The following is a 16,359-nucleotide window of genomic DNA, read 5'->3' on the forward strand; positions in this document are numbered from 1 at the left end:
CAAAACACAGACATATAGACATATTCAGGTTGGGCTCGGGCTCAACCCAAAACCCAAATTTTTTTTTTTTTTTCCTCCTCTCTCCTCTCTCTCTCTATTCTTTCTTTTTCTCTCTCCGCCGTCCCCTCTGCTGCCATCGCCGCCGCCCCTCATACATAAAAGTTAGATAAAACTGGAATATATGGGTTCGAGAGTTGAGAGACAGTGCCTGAAGCTTGAGAGTTGCACAGAGAGATAGATAAAATTGAAACAAAACCCATACATACAAGTTATATATGTATATGTATATTACACACGCCACGCCAGGTGCGTTTATACTATATTATAGTATATATGGGAACTGAAATGGGAAAATGTTACAAAACTAATTCTTTTGATGGGAAAAAAATGGAGAGAAATTGGAGTAATTAACCAGAAAAGTGAAGTTCAATGGAAAAGAATCAAATTCTACAAAATTATACAGTGTATAGACATTTGTGGAGAGAAAGGGAGAGGGGAGTTCATTAATAATCAATCACCCACCAGGAATTGATGTGAAAATTAAGGCTGAAAAGATGAAAGAAGTAAACATACAAGTGGTGAGAGCATTGTTGTTGTGTGGCCCTTCAATTTGTTGGAGACGATAACGAGAGAGGGAGGAAGGAGTATCGGATCCAAATGGTTTGGCGCTTCTTTTGTGAAGTGCAAGCAAGATGAGATATTATTATTCCTTACCACCGTTGATTTTGGGAGACAGTGGCCGCCCGAACTGGAACAGCGGGTGATGGAAACTGAAAGATCTATGTTTTGATATTTTAAACAATCTGAAATGATATGCCGATCTAGGTTTTGATTTTTTGAACAATCTGAAATGATATGCCGATATGGGTTTTGAACTTTTGATTCTTACAGACAGATAGATAAAACTAAAATATATGGGTTTTGAACTTCAGATTCTTGTAGATTTTGTAGTTTGCAGTTGGAGAGAGAGAGAGAGAGAGAAGGGAAGCTCAGAGAATGGAGATGGGGGTGATAGGTGAGGCTGCAATGATTTTCCCTAAAAATATTATTATTTTTATAATAATATAATCAAATATATATAATACATATAAAATAATATATATATATATATATATATATATATAAATTTCAGGGAAATTTTTTTTTTTTCCAAAAAAAAAAAAAAAAACTTAACCCATCAATTTGGTCCCACCCGTCCAAAAATATTCGATCCAAATTATAACTATAACCCATGTTAAGTATATTCGGGTTGACCCAATCCAACCCGATTCGAGTTAAAATTGGGTTGAGACTGGGCTGAGTTGGACTAGCCCAAGTTACAGCCCGATTCGGGTTATATTTTTATTCCAAATTTGTTTATATAAATAATAAATATAAATAGTTACCAAACCTCTGAAGTGTTATAATCAATCCACTTTACTAGGAGGACATGGATCGGTGATCAAAAGCTATATGTATATTTTTTAAAAAAAATTTAATTATTTTTTATTTTTAAATTATTTTTTTCAAAAGGTTTTAAATTTTTTTTAATTTTTTAAATTTATTTTTTAATTTTTTAAATTATTTAAAATGATTCTTAATTATTATTTTAAATTATTTTTTAAAATTATTTTTTACTATTTTTCTAGCAACAATCTAAAGCCGCAGAAGTATATAAGATTGACCCTGATAATGAAATGTTAAATTTCATGCTGTATTTATTTCAGTCATACTTATTTTGCAGAACTTATTTATTAGTTCTTATTATTAATATGTGAAATTCTAGAATTTTTGGGATCTTTCGGGAATTAAAGAAAAATGGTTAGTATTATATATATAGTAAAAGGAAAAGGAAAAAAAAATCGTACCAACTTGTTTTTTTTTTTTTTTTTTTCAAAAAAACAACAACAAAGAAAAAGAAAAAGAAAACATGTACCATTTTTTGTTCTTAAAACACACGTCCACCGAAGTTCAGACATTTTCTCTCTTTCCAAATTTTTTTTCTTACTTTAAATTTAAAATTTTTATTAACATATATATCAACAATATATAATGGTTTATAATGCCTCCAGAAAGGTTAAAACAAAAAAAAAATTCATTAAAGCATCATGCATCATGCCTCGTTAATAGTATAGATTATAAATGTATATATTATATATGACCTAATATTTTATGAAAAAAGTTGAGGAAGACCAAAGAATATGTTTTTAATCTGATTAAAAGTGAAATGGTACTCTTGGAATTTTCAACGTTAAATTTTATTAAAACTGTGTTTTTTTATTTTAATATTTGAAATCTCCAACCAAGGTATTTCTTAACTCTTTTTTTTTTCACTTTAAATTAAATCCAATTTCATTAAAAAGTATTAGTAGACATTAATTATTTGAATTTTATTTCATTTTTTTAATGATTGATAACCTTCGAAATTTTTACCCTAAAAAAATGTCATTAAAAGTGGACTACAAAACGTGGATAACGTCTTGGAATTTTCAACCTTAAATTTCATTAAAAGTTTATTATTTTTATGTTTAATACAAAACTTTTGTAACTCTTTTTTATTTTCAACCTTTAAAAGTATTTGATGTCTCTTAAAATTTTGAACAATAACATAAAGGTCTATTATATAAATAGAGGTAAAAATTATAAGGTCAAGCTCCAATATTGAAGGAGCACCAAGATTAGAGGTCAACAAGAGCATTACAAGTAGGGATCACAAGAAGAAGTAATATCAAGGAGCATTTTTCTTCAATTAGCTTTGACAGTGAGGATGAGAATTCATGTGCAACAAATCCAGAGCATCAATTACGTTGGTTAAGTTATTTGCTTGTTTTGAATCCTTTACTCAGTTTAACTAATAGCGATGAATTCATATTGAATTGTTTTAATATTAGGCGTAATAATGATTAAAGGATTGTTAGGTTTAATTCAACAAATTAACAATTACTGAGTTTTCTTGTACTCGTGTTGAAGTACTTATTTGAATATTAGTATTTTGTTGTATTTTTCCTTTGTATTACATATACTCTTTTATTTTTCCTAATGAGGACTTGAGTTTGGTTGTTCATGTTATCCAGAGCTTTCAATTATTTTGGTTTTCATTTGATTTGCATTTGTTAATTCAATTTTTAAAACATTTTTGTTTAATATTCCTTGGTCCCGTTTCTTGGAAAATTTAGACGATATTTGTATATCAACTTATTTCTGTGAGTTTTGGATTGCTATTTTTTTTTTTTTTTTTTCTCCAATGTATTTATTTTTTAAAAGTTCGTTCATGTCGAGAAACTTGAATGAAGGTCTTAACAAAAATGTTATAATGCTATAGAAAGAAGAAGTGTCTTCTTTCTTACAATGCAAAATGCTAGAAGGTTATTCCTTTTGTGCTTGATCCATGTGAATTACAAAATAATAATTATACATATATTTGATTAGAATCTATATTTTTGAGTATATCTTAATATACATAGTTTTGAGTTTAAAGCCCAAGAAGCGAAATAAGATATATTTTGCTTGGCATGATGATCACTTAAAATATTTGAACTTAAAAATATATGAGAATAGCTCTATTAAGATATTGAGAGATTTCTACGGAGAATGATTATAGATAGAAGTGTGATAAAATAAAATAAAAATATTTATCCAAGTAACAAAAATGTAAATTAAAAATAGAAGCTCATTTGTGATATATATGACATATGAAGATATATTTTCATATTCCTTGCTTCACATTGAAAAGTATTAAATTAAATAAATTATAGTTTATCAAAATTTTCTTAACCTGATCAAATAATTTTTTATTTTTTTTATTTTTTATAATTTATTATAATCTTATTAATATGCATTTGCATGTGATCTTTTGCTAGGAAATCATAAAATAAAATAAAACAATCATAATTTATATTAACATCAGCTTCAACATTAATTACAAAAACACTTAGGCTCCATCTAATTGAGCGTAAAATATTTTTTGTTGTATTTTTTGGTTGTCTTAAAATGTTTACGAATTTTTTTTTAAACCTAACAAAAAAGTTATTCATCAATTTTCGAAAATCTATTTTACACGTCCCACTCGATAAATTCAACATCAACCTTAACCTAAACCTTTACCAAATACCAAAAAAAAAACAAAAAATTATTTTACTTGAAAAAATAATATTTTAAGAAGAAAATATTTTACATGGATGGATAGATTAATACGACTATGTAGCTAATTTGGTCATATGTTAAATGATTAATTTAAGAAAAATGCTATACTTCACAAATTTTAATTTGTGATTTTAACTTGTATTAGGTGGCTGCTTATTTGTCAGCTTATTTAGTTTTTTGTGTGTTTTAAAAGTAAGTGGAAGATTTCACTCTCTTATTTATTGCCCAATTAAAATAAATGGGTATAGCAATTTATTGTAACAAATCGGTACAAGAATCATTTTCCATCGTCAAATAATTAAAACTAAAAGTACTAATTTTTTACCATGAATGAATTACCTCTTTCTCATCAATAAGAATCCTAGCTTACATAATTCACTTAAAACTTTTTATAATTGTATTTTGATTTGGTATTTTATTATTAAGGTTAAATTTGAAAGATATATCCAACAAATATAGAGTAATTGAAAAGTATAGAGAGTATAGAAAAAAAATATATATGTATATATATATAAATACACACACTTATACATATAATAAAAAAATATTAGCAGAAAAAAAAAAAAAAAAAAAAAACACGAGTACGAAATTCATTTAATGTCGTTTTTGTTATCCCCATAAAACACGAGTACGAAACATTATTCAGCCTTCTAGAGAATGTTGTACCAATTTGACAAGTGGTCGTCCTTTTGTTAGATTTTGTATCCACCATATGCGTGTTTTTATTTTGATAAAATGTCTTCACTATAAGCATTATACATAACAAGAGCTCATTCTCTTGGGCAATTTTGTCAACAAAAAAAATAATCTGTCACAAGCACTGTAAATTTGCGATCTGAATTTTGTTCCAGTTGTAATTCAAAAATTTTTTTTTTAAAGGTTGTGAACTCAATTTTAGAACACTTTTGTAATAGGAGGAAAAGAGTGGGAGATAGGAGGATTTAAGAGGTTGAAATTTATAATCTCTTATTTTGTATAATAATTTTATTTGACAGATTTTCACCTTAAATGAAAATTTTAGGTTGAATCACATATAAATTTTTATATTCTTTATGTGTGATGTATTTATTTTTCTATTGATTTTCTTTTTAAATTATATATATTCACCATATTTGCGCAACATGCACCACTCAGACTGGGGTTCCATAGTTTGGTACCATCATAAACCAATTTGGTATTCTGGGTTCTAGAACCGTTTGGAAGGAGGAGATTACTTGCCGAAGATGACTATATCGATATAAAATAATCGAAGACCTCAATTTTCACTATTGTGGGGGTCACATGTTTTGCCACATCAAGTGATAATTAGATATATTCCAATGGTGTTAGACCGTTAAAACGAATTGAATTTGAGTCGAGTTAGTGTAATTCAAATTTGATAAGATTATTGTTAGATTCGATCCAAATTAATTTTTATTAAATGAACATTTGATGAACATTTGATTTTTTTTTTTTTTCCTCTTTTAGGCTCTGTTTGTTTGAGTGTAAAATATTTTTCTTGTAAAATGTTTTCTATGTAATAATTTTTCATATAAAATGTTTTCTTTATTTTTTATTTTTCAGTATTTGAAAAAAGTTTTGAAAATATTTTTTAGAAAATATTATTGGTCTCTTACTTCTAAAAGTATTTTTAAATTAAAATTAAAATTTTTATTTAAATTATTGATTATTCAATTTTTTTCTTAATATCAATTAGTCCAATTATTTTTATACCAACTCTAATAATTATTTGGCAAGAAAAATAAAAAATAAAAAATCAATCAATTTTTAAAAAAATGATTAAGAAACGGAAACAAATTTATCTATCATCAAATGTAACAAGTGAATTTTTTTTTTCTCCACTGTACGTTTAAATTAGTTAAAGTTGAAATAAATACTCCACTGAAGAATTGTAAATAAGGTAGAAATAGTTCACAAAATTTTAATTAACACTTAAAATTAGTTAACGTTGATAAGATAATAGCACCTTCTTTGCATATGAGATTTTAGCTCGGAAAGTTAGTTTAATTTTTAAATTTGAAATATAAAATTTTTGCTGATATATGAGGATGAATTGTTTATGTTTGGGCTTTATACATTATTTGGTGATGTTAGGATGTAGGTAAAATAACGCTACCTCTTCTAAAATTCTTAATTTCTTTAATTTTAATAATTAGATAAGTTGATCAACTTTTTCATTTAATCTATTATTATTCTAAGAAGAGTTTTGTCCCACATCGATTATTAATTGAAAAATTATTAAGTATATATGAATTAAGTAGCACCACAACTTAATTACTTTTAAGTCTTACAGGAGAACATTCAGGAGTTTGTTGTCACTTATCTGGTTTGTTGTCACAGACCCACAAATTTACTCTTTGTCAACTATATACTTTTAAAATATCACAATTGAGCCCCCTAAAATTACTAAACAATTTTATTATTACCTTCCTCACCTTATTTTCCAAATCTACACTACTACACCTCAGAGCTGGGGGGGTATTTTTTATTATTATTAATATACCTTATTAATTTGCTCTTTTTCAACTATATACTCTTAAAATATCACAATTGACCCCCTAAAATTACTAAACAATTTTATTATTACCTTCCTTACCTTATTTTCTGCATTCGTCCCTAACTCGCGCTCATAGTTGAGATGAGAATAGCGAGGGAAGCAAGTAGTGACCTCTTAGCACGTGACCTCTTAGCAATACTAAAAGTCTTTAGTGAACTCTTAGCACGTGGCTTTTGCTTTCTTTGTTTTATTTCTCATGTTGCTTTGGTCAAAAAAAAAATATAAATAAAACTCTTATCACCTGACCTCAACTCTTAGCACGTGACCTCTTAGCACCACCACAAGTCTTCGTAGTGAAGGTTTTGTTTGGTCGAAAAAAAAAAAAAAAAAAAAAAAAAAAAAAAACTCTTACCACCTGACCTCAACTCTTAGCACGTGACCTCTTAGCACTACTACAAGTCTTCGTAGTGAACTCTTAGCACGTGACCTCTTAGCATCTTCGTAGTGAACTCTTAGCACGTCGTGACCTCTTAGCACTAATACAAGTCTTCGTAGTGAACTCTTAGCACGTGACCTCTTAGCACTACTACAAGTCTTCACCTCTTAGGAGAACGTTGTTGTATAAACAGAGCTTAGGAGGTCCAACAACGGCCTTCAATGGCGAAGGTGTTCCCAGTTCTTCTCATGTTGCTTGCAACGATATTTTCTTTGATTGTCAACATATTCAACAAACTCACGACTACCAGTGGTATGTCAACTTCCGTTCTCACCGCATACCGATTCATATTTGGAACCATGTTGCTAGCTCTTTTGGGCATTTACAAATCATGGTACACTACCCCAATTTTAATTGCTTTCTTTGTTTGTTTGGTTTCTAGCTTCGACACTCTTTTTCCTCCTTTATAATAAAAAAAATTTGGAAACCTTTTAATTGCTTTCTTTGTTTGGTTTCTAGCTAACTTCCATACTCTTTCTCCTTCTTTATAATAAACAAAAATTGGAAATTAATTAGGATTTAATCTTTTGTTTTGGATAAGTTGTTTTGGGGTTTCATGTGAGCTACTGGTGTAGAGAGTTGGGTTGTAAGAGAGAGAGAAAGAGAGTTGTTTTGGTCTGATTTTCTGGTATATATGCAAAGGGTTCACATGCATAAAGTTCATTCAATGTACTTGATCATTATTTGAAACATTTGGAGGGAGAGGAATGTCATATTATTACACGAGCGAGGGTCAAGCAAAGTCTGTTTACTCAATAGCTACTGGTGCGTGTACTATTATCTATTGGGCTTAAGCTTGAGGATAAGGAGTCTCTGTTTTGGTTAGATTTTGTTTGTTAGTTTCTGTTTTGTGAGAGCTTTATTACTTCTGTTTTCTGCTGTTTTTGGGAAAAAAATGTTCAAAACTCTGTTTAGATCCTTGTTGAGAGTAATGTTACCATGCTTGATTGATTTTTTGTGCGAATCCAATAAATATTATCTAGCAGAGTATTAAAGCTAACATGTATCCCAGACATATATATATATATCTAGGTTTTTGAACGCAAATATATGGAATTTAAAAAAGTCGTAGCAATTGGTTGGTGTTTTTTTTTTTTTTTTTTTTTTTTTTTTTTAATTTTATCATTTAAATAGATATATATGTCTAAATATTGCAGGGGAATCCGACACAATCTGACATGGAAGCGGATATGCCTTATATTTATGTGTGGGTTGTTTGGGTAAGTAAAATCATACATAGGTTTGCAACTCTCCATAAGACTTGCACACTTTCACAATCAGTTTTATATAAATTCTAATGTTTATTTTTATTATTTAGCCAACACTACTTTCTTTCTGTAGTTTGTCATCAAATTAACAAATTTTCTAATTATTATTAATTTCAGGGGTCCTATGTATCAGAATTTGTACTTAGAGAGCTTGCGTTTTACGTCTGCGACATTTGCCACAGCCATCATCAACCTTACTCCTGTTGTCACATTCATACTTGCAAAAATTCTCAGGTGCTTAATAATCTTAAAATTTATTCTTTACTGTCTTTTTTTTTTTTTTTTTTTTTTTAATTTATTCTTTGCGTAAACGTTTTACGTTTGCGACGTTTGCCACAGCTATCATCAACCTTACTCCTGTTGTCACATTCATACTTGTAAAAATTCTCAAGTGCTTAATAATTTTAAACTTATTCTTTACCGTCTTTCTTTTTCTTCTTTTATTTTATTTTTTTTGGCAGGTTAGAGATCTTAGAACTTAGAACATTAACTAGGAAATTAAAAACAATTGGGATCATATTGAGCTCAGTGGGTGTTGAGCTCCTCACTTTCTATCACCACATGGAGATCAACATCGAGTCGATCAAATTTGACCTACTCTCCCACGTCAAACATGAGATGGAAGAGAATCACAATTTGGTGTTGGGATTAGGTCTAGTTGTAATAGCCACTCTGTGTAACGCAATCTCCTTGATACTTCAGGTAAATACTACTTTTCTTTAAATAATATTATGATTTATGAGACCATTCAAAGATTTTGTTGGATTTGGGTACGTTTTAAGTTGGCTCATACTCGAGCATAGAGCTTGAAATGGAGCACGTACAAAGTCCATTTTTGGATGGCTTTAAATTTTTTAACCGAATTCAAATCGGTTCAGAATTTGAATCGTTCTCATCTTGTGATCCAATATCAACTCCTAGTAGGGTACACGATCCCTCTGGGCCCTCTGCGAGCACCGAGAGGATCTTACACTTTTTTTTTTTTTTTTTTTTTTTTTTTTTTTTTTTTTTTTTTTCTCTCTCTCTCTCTCTCGTAATACCATACTAATGATCATAGTTTTCTTCCTTCACTTTGATTGCAGAAGAAGATTGAGGATGATACCAAGGGCATTTTACTAATCCCCTCTTTGATCAATGTAATGGGTGCAATTCAGGCTACTATATATGCCCTATGTGTGGAGAAGGATTGGGCCCACTGGAAGCTGGGATGGGATATCAGACTTTTGGCTGCACTTTTTGTGGTTATATTTATACAATCAATCATTTGTGATCTTACTTTAAAAAATAAAATAAAATTGATTTGTGATCTTTTATTTGTTTAATGTGTAACAATGGTTTGTTTTGTAGGGAGTTTGTGGGTCTGGGGTGAATACAACAATCATCACATTTTGTGTTTCTAAAATGGACCCAGTATTTGTTTCTGCATTTAGTCCGATGAGCCTCATGCTAATGGTAGTAATTGGGTCCTTGCTGCCGAACGAGAAGCTTTATTTGACAAGGTACACACAATTTTACTTTACTCTACCTTTAATTTTTTTTTTTTTAAATTTTTTTTTGGTATCCTTTACTCTACTGTGGAGTGTAAGAATATTTTTGGAATTTTTTCAAAGGACAATTTTGTTATTTCATTTATATTTTGTTGAAAAAAAGCAAAAGAAAAGATGAATGCGAATATTGTTTTGCATACCAGACAATAAGATTGGATTGAAATGCATTATATTGTTTATTTTTCATGTTTTCTCCTAACCCTGGAAATAAATATCTTTAAAACTAACATGTAATTTTGAAAATTACAGCTTGATAGCAATAGTGATAATAATAATTACCATAGTGATGCTACTTTGCGGAAAACTCAGAGAAATGCCCGCCCACGCCGATGCCAATGCCAATACCGATGCCGTTACCGATGCCGATGCCGAGCGGTTAGAAGGACCTGAATTTGTCTAAGAAGGCTAAGGTTGCATACTCAATTTTTACTAAACAATTAGGCATTAGATATAAAATCTTATTCCACTATCTGTGTTTATTAAAATTTGAATGCATTATTTGTACTAGTTAATACGCGAACTATCTGTTGTGTACCATTATGTAAGAAATACTTTCAAATATTGTAGTTTAGTTGTATTTTCTTGCCTTTCAAAGAAGAGGTAGTTCAAATTCTAATAAGAACATGTGGGTATGTGAGTATATTTCTTGTCAATAAATAAGAAGAAAAAAAATTTAGACATTGGATCCATGCTTGGTCCTCCCTCAGAGAATGGGATCTACTATAATGTATTACAGAAGATATAAAAAGAGAGAGAATTACTAAGAAATGAAGTGTGACTTATTGCTCTTAGCTCTTTCTCTATTAACTATTAGCTCGCTACTTTAGCCAGCAAGCATCAGTTATGCCTTTTTAAGTCATTGCTAATGACGCTCGGTCTTCCCTTTTATTGTGAGATAGTTAGATCACAATCGTTCTGGAACATATTGCAATAGAAATGAAAGAGGAAGAATGACCAAGCAACAAAGTGAGACTTTTGCTTTTAGCTTTTTACATTAAAATTAAGAAATGGTTCTATTTTTATAAGTCATTGTTGTTAATAACGCTCGGTCTCCCTGATGTAATGAGAGAGTACGATCTCAATCCTCCAAGAGAATAGATTATAAAATATATGAAAGAGAATGAGTGACTAAAGAAACAGGGAGAGCGTTACTGTCCTTAGCTTGTGAAACGAACCCTAGCTAACTCGGACAACAAAAAGAGAATTGTCAATGTGCAAAAATAGGGCCAGGTTTCGATTGGGAAGGGAATTGGTCCGCACATCACTTTTTGTTTTGCACACTTTTATTTTTTATTGGTTAGAGGTTAGATTAGATGTTAGAGAGGATTGGGAAAGGGGAGGGTTGGCGGCTCGAACCAAGTCTCTCACACTAACTCGTGAAGTTTCCCACCAACTGGGACACAAAGCACGCCCCAGTTCTCCACTCTATTTGCAGGCCAATATTACAGATGATAGCCTGAACATTTTCCTAGTCTCATTTTTGACGAATCTAATGGCTGCAATCCAATCTGTTGTATATGTCATGTGTTGAGAATGATTGGGCCAAATGAGAGCTATGATGTAGCAGGCTTTGGGCTGTATCTTCTACCGTAGTATTTTCTTAAGGACAATACTTGTGTCCAATTCAGATTGGACTTCATCCAATCTGGCGACGGTAGCTCAGTCAATTTAAACAAATGTCTAGAAGTAAAGTTAAAATTAATTTTGGTATTGCCCAATTATTCGGGTTTGACCCGTTGCTCTAATATTTTTAAAGGGACCAAAATAATCCTATCTTCTCCCTGTTCTTCCTCCTCATTCTCTCTCTACCTCTTCTCCTTCACCCAAATCTCAAAACCCTATATCACGCACCGTTATACACACATATTTGCACACAGAATTGTCGGCAGGACATATATACCTAATATTAATTGGGCCACGTCATAATTTTAAACCCGTTAGACAATACCCAACTAAATTTTAACTTTATTTTTATACACTTGTCTTAAATTAATTGGGCCACGTCACCAGATAAAGTTCATCCAATCTGAATTGGACACAAGTATTAACTTTTTCTTAATCCATCAAATGTAATCTTTTGACCACCAATTACTAAAATTTGGTGATAATTCGGTATCTTTTAAAGTGAAAAATTAAGATTTCAAATTCTCCGAAGAAGTATAAGTATGTGAGTGTTTGTCACAGTTAAAAAAATATGAATAATAATTTGGAGTGGAAAAGTCCAAAACTCCCACTGATTTATTTGGTTAATGTTACTTCCTATTTCTTTAATGTATACCACATGGGTGGGGTGGGGCGGGGTGGGGTCACATATTATAGGGACTTCTTGGGTCTGGGCTGAATACTGCTATCATCACATGGTGCGTTTCAACCATGGGCCCACTGTTTGCTATGGTGCTAATAGCAGAAGTCGGGCCTGTTCTGTGTAACCAGGTGCAGAGAATTTCATATCCAGATAAATTATGGTAATTAGAATTTTATAATAATAAGATTTTTTTTCCTTTCCATTTCAAACAGAACTTGACTCTCTATCATAGGAGTATTTTACAAAGAAAACATAGAATTGGCCCATTTAAACCATGGGTACTTCGCAATAACTACTCGAAGGATAGGAACATCAAGAAAAAATTGTGAAAATTCTTCGAATATGACCTGATAAGCTAGGTCGGACTTAAAAAAAAAAAAAATAGGTTTCTCATATGGTATAAGCAAAAAAGAAAAGAAAAGAAAAGATAAAAAAAGAAAAAGAAAAAGAAAAAGGATTGTGCTACCTCTTTTCTCTCAAACCGGGAAATTAAAAAGTCTCCAAAATTGGAGTTATTGAGGGAGAAGGAAAATAATCACAAACCAAATTCTTAGAACTATAGTGTTTGAAAGAAAATATCAAATTATTTTAACAGGCTTTTAACAAAACAAATATCAAATAAAAACTCAACAACTCAAAACATATACCCACTTTTAATTACTGGTGTTCAAATCTTCACTAATTTGTACTCTTTTATGTATTATGCTTTAGTACTTGCAAAAAAAATAAATGCAAAAAAAATTATACTTGGAAAATATAAATGCAAAAAATTAAAAATTCAAGAATATAAAATACAAAAACAAAAAATTTCAGTGAGAACGGACCCACTGAGCCTATCAGTCCCTGACCACCTCTATATGAAAAGTGATGCCAAAACCTCTGCTTAATGGAAAATGTTAAATAATAAAACACCCGTTACTGCCTTTGATAATAAAATGAAATAGTTTCGATTATTTTTATTTAATGTTTTCCCCTCTACTCTTTTCTGGCTACCAAATGCACCGAACAGTTACACATCATTTTCCATTTTTGTCATTTCTGAGGTGTCCTTTTCTTTCTTATCTTTTTCATCATAGGATAGTTAAATTTTACATTTGAAAGCAAGCCATGCCTGAAAACAACATTGTATTCTCCTTTTAGTTGTAATAATTGACTACTCTCACCTTGTCTATCTCAGAATGACAAAAATGTCCCATGTACTCTCTAAGTCTTCCTAACCTAAATTACTGGAGAAGTAAAATTTAATGAGAAGAAGAGTAAAAATAAGAATTAGGGTGAGTGACCAACAGAATTTAATTTTACAACACAGGTTGGCCAAGAATGGATTTTAGAAAATCGACTGGATAACCAAAATAGAAAATCAGTGGCGGAGTCGGGCACTAATATGATAAAATAAAATTTTGAATTAAAAAAATAATAAATAAGGTGTTTTATTTTTGTAAATTTTAATTATTAAAAAATTCGTGATACCTGTTGGCACGATAAAGGATGGTGACATGGAGTAAGCACGTACGTATTCATATACACATAAAAACAAATACACTAGAAAAAGAAAAAAGAAAAAATAGCAATGCAAAACTCACAGACACAAATTGACATACAAATACAATCTAAATTTTTCAAAAAAGGGGACTAAGGAAGATTAAGCAAATATGTTTTAAAATTGAATTGACAAATTCAAATCAAATGAAAATCAAAATAATTGAAGGTTTTGGATAACATATACAGCGCGCCAAACTCAAGTCCTCATTACACAAAAAAAAAAAGGACATGTAATCCAAAAGAAGAATGCAACAAAATACTCATATTCAAATAAGTACTTCTACATGAGTACAAAAAAACTCAATAATTGTTAATTTGTTGAATAAAACCTAATAATCCTTTGATCATCACTACGCCTAATATTAAATCAATTTAATATGAATTCATTACTATGAGTTAACTGAGTAGAGGATTCAAAACAAGCAAATAACTTAACCAAGCTAATTGATGCTCTTAATTTGTTGCACATGAATTCTCTTCCTCACTACCAAAGTTAATTGACGAAAAATGCTCATTGATACTACTTCTTCTTGTGATCCCTACTCGTAATGCTCTTGTTGACCTCTAATCTTGCTGCTCCCTCAATATTAGAGCTTGATCTTGTAATTTTTACCTCTATATATATAATAGACCTTTATGTTATTGTTCAAAATTTTAAAAGACATCAAATACTATTCAAGGTTGGAAATTTCAAGAGTTACAAAAGTTTTGTATTAAACATGAAAATAATAAACTTTTAATGAAATTTAAGGTTGAAAATTCCAAAGGATATTTTGTAGTCCACTTTTAATGACATTTTTTTAGGTTGAAAATCCTAAAGGTTATCAACCATTAACAAAATGAAATGAAATTCAAGTAATTAGTGTCCACTAATATTTTTTAATGAAATTGGATTTAATGTAAAGTGAAAAAATAAAAAAAAAAAGAAGTTAAGAAATACCTTGGAGATTTCAAGTATCAAAATAAAAATAATACAGTTTTAATAAAATTTAAAACTGAATATTGAATTTTTTTGTTATGAATATTTTTTTTTTCATTAATATCATCTCATATATACATTTATATATTCTTATCTATACTATTAATAGTACATAAATGTTTTGACTGTGCGTTTATTTTATTTTATTTTTCTTATTTTTTATTTATAATAATAAACTATGGATGAATCATATTATGTGTTGTGAATCACTTTTAGAATAATATTTTTTTATGTCATTAAAGTGTTATTAAAGTGGTTTAAATGTATATACACTAAAAAAAAAAAAAATCAAAATTTTTAAGAAATTCTCTACACTTTTATAATACTATAGATATAGATAGATAGATTATAATAATAAACTATGGATGAATCATATTATGTGTTGTGAATCACTTTTAGAATAATATTTTTTTATGTCATTGAAGTGCTATTAAAGTGGTTTAAACGTAAATACACAAAAAAAAAAAAAAAAAAAAAAAAAATCAAAATTGTTAAGAAATTCTTTACACTTTTATAATAGTATAGATATAGATATAGATAGATAGATTATAATAATAAATTATGTATGAATCATTATGTGTTGTGAATACTTTTAAAATAATATTTTTTATATCATTAAAGTGCTATTAAAGTGATTTAAATGTATATACACTAAATAAATAAATCAAAATTGTTAAGAAATTTACTACACTTTTATAATAGTATATATAGATATATATATAGAGAGAGAGAACCAATTTCTTAACCAATTTTTTTTTTTTTTTTTTTGAGAATTTATACATACAAATACACACACATATACTTAGCAAAAGGTTCAGGTGCAATGCACATAAAGGAAAATCATAGTTAAATAATAATAATAATAATAATAATCAAGATATGGTTTATTGGACAATAAATTTGAAATCCTAAGTTATTTTAATATTATTTTGTTATGTTAGACTTGAAATTGTCTCCATCTAAAAATTAATCATTGGATTTGTATGCTTGGTCATCATTTTGTTCAAATTTTAGAAACTTTTATTGCATTTATAATTTTGAAAGTCAAACTAAAGTTGTTGTATTTACTATGTCTACATGTACAAAACGATCAAATTGTTCTACTCCTAATCCAAATCCTACTTGTAATTATCAAGTAATTACCTAAATGGTTGTGATATTTTCTTTGCATCCTAATGATACCAAAAATAACATTATGACCTAAATAGTTAATATTTTATTTGCGCACTAAATATACCAAAATAAATAAGGAAAGAAGCGTCAGCTCCTTCCTTCATTCTTTCACTCTCTTTCCACTTTGCAAAAAGGAAAAAAAGCATTGAGAAGTTTCTATTGATTCATAAATAGATCAATATGATTCTGTCCTTCCTTCATTCTTTCACTCTCTTTCCACTTTGCAAAAAGGAAAAAAAGCATTGAGAAGTTTCTATTGATTCATAAATAGATCAATATGATTATGTTAAAAAGTTAATGTTTTCATTGTCTTTAACTTTTCCTTATATACTGGTAAATACTACATATAATGGAAATAAAATTAATTAATTATTCGGGGATGCCAACAATTATATCCTCTAATAAATGTGAGTTGTGTTCGTCCAAGTGA

General features: G+C 29.3%; 1 protein-coding gene across 1 annotated transcript; it reads left to right on the top strand.

Moving 5' to 3' along the window:
* The first annotated feature begins 7,276 nt into the window (after positions 1-7,276).
* On the top strand, positions 7,277-10,330 carry LOC132296145 (WAT1-related protein At1g25270-like). Its single transcript, XM_059794374.1, has 7 exons — positions 7,277-7,449; positions 8,273-8,335; positions 8,501-8,617; positions 8,845-9,085; positions 9,466-9,624; positions 9,731-9,882; positions 10,180-10,330. The coding sequence occupies exons 1-7, from the start codon at positions 7,277-7,279 to the stop codon at positions 10,328-10,330; spliced, it is 1,056 nt and encodes a 351-aa protein (XP_059650357.1).
* The last annotated feature ends 6,029 nt before the right edge of the window (positions 10,331-16,359 follow it).

Source organism: Cornus florida, unplaced genomic scaffold, assembly GCF_030987335.1.
Source record: "Cornus florida cultivar Cherokee Brave unplaced genomic scaffold, ASM3098733v1 CherokeeBrave_3.0.0_Hap2_Chr02, whole genome shotgun sequence".
NCBI lineage: Eukaryota > Viridiplantae > Streptophyta > Magnoliopsida > Cornales > Cornaceae > Cornus > Cornus florida.

Bases quoted from the DNA above. Each gene is read 5' to 3' on its own strand.
- LOC132296145 (XM_059794374.1), top strand. From the start codon at position 7,277: ATGGCGAAGGTGTTCCCAGTTCTTCTCATGTTGCTTGCAACGATATTT. The intron at 7,450-8,272 runs GTACACTACCCC...TAAATATTGCAG, and splicing joins TTGGGCATTTACAAATCATG to GGGAATCCGACACAATCTGA. The intron at 9,625-9,730 runs GTTATATTTATA...TTTGTTTTGTAG, and splicing joins TTTTGGCTGCACTTTTTGTG to GGAGTTTGTGGGTCTGGGGT.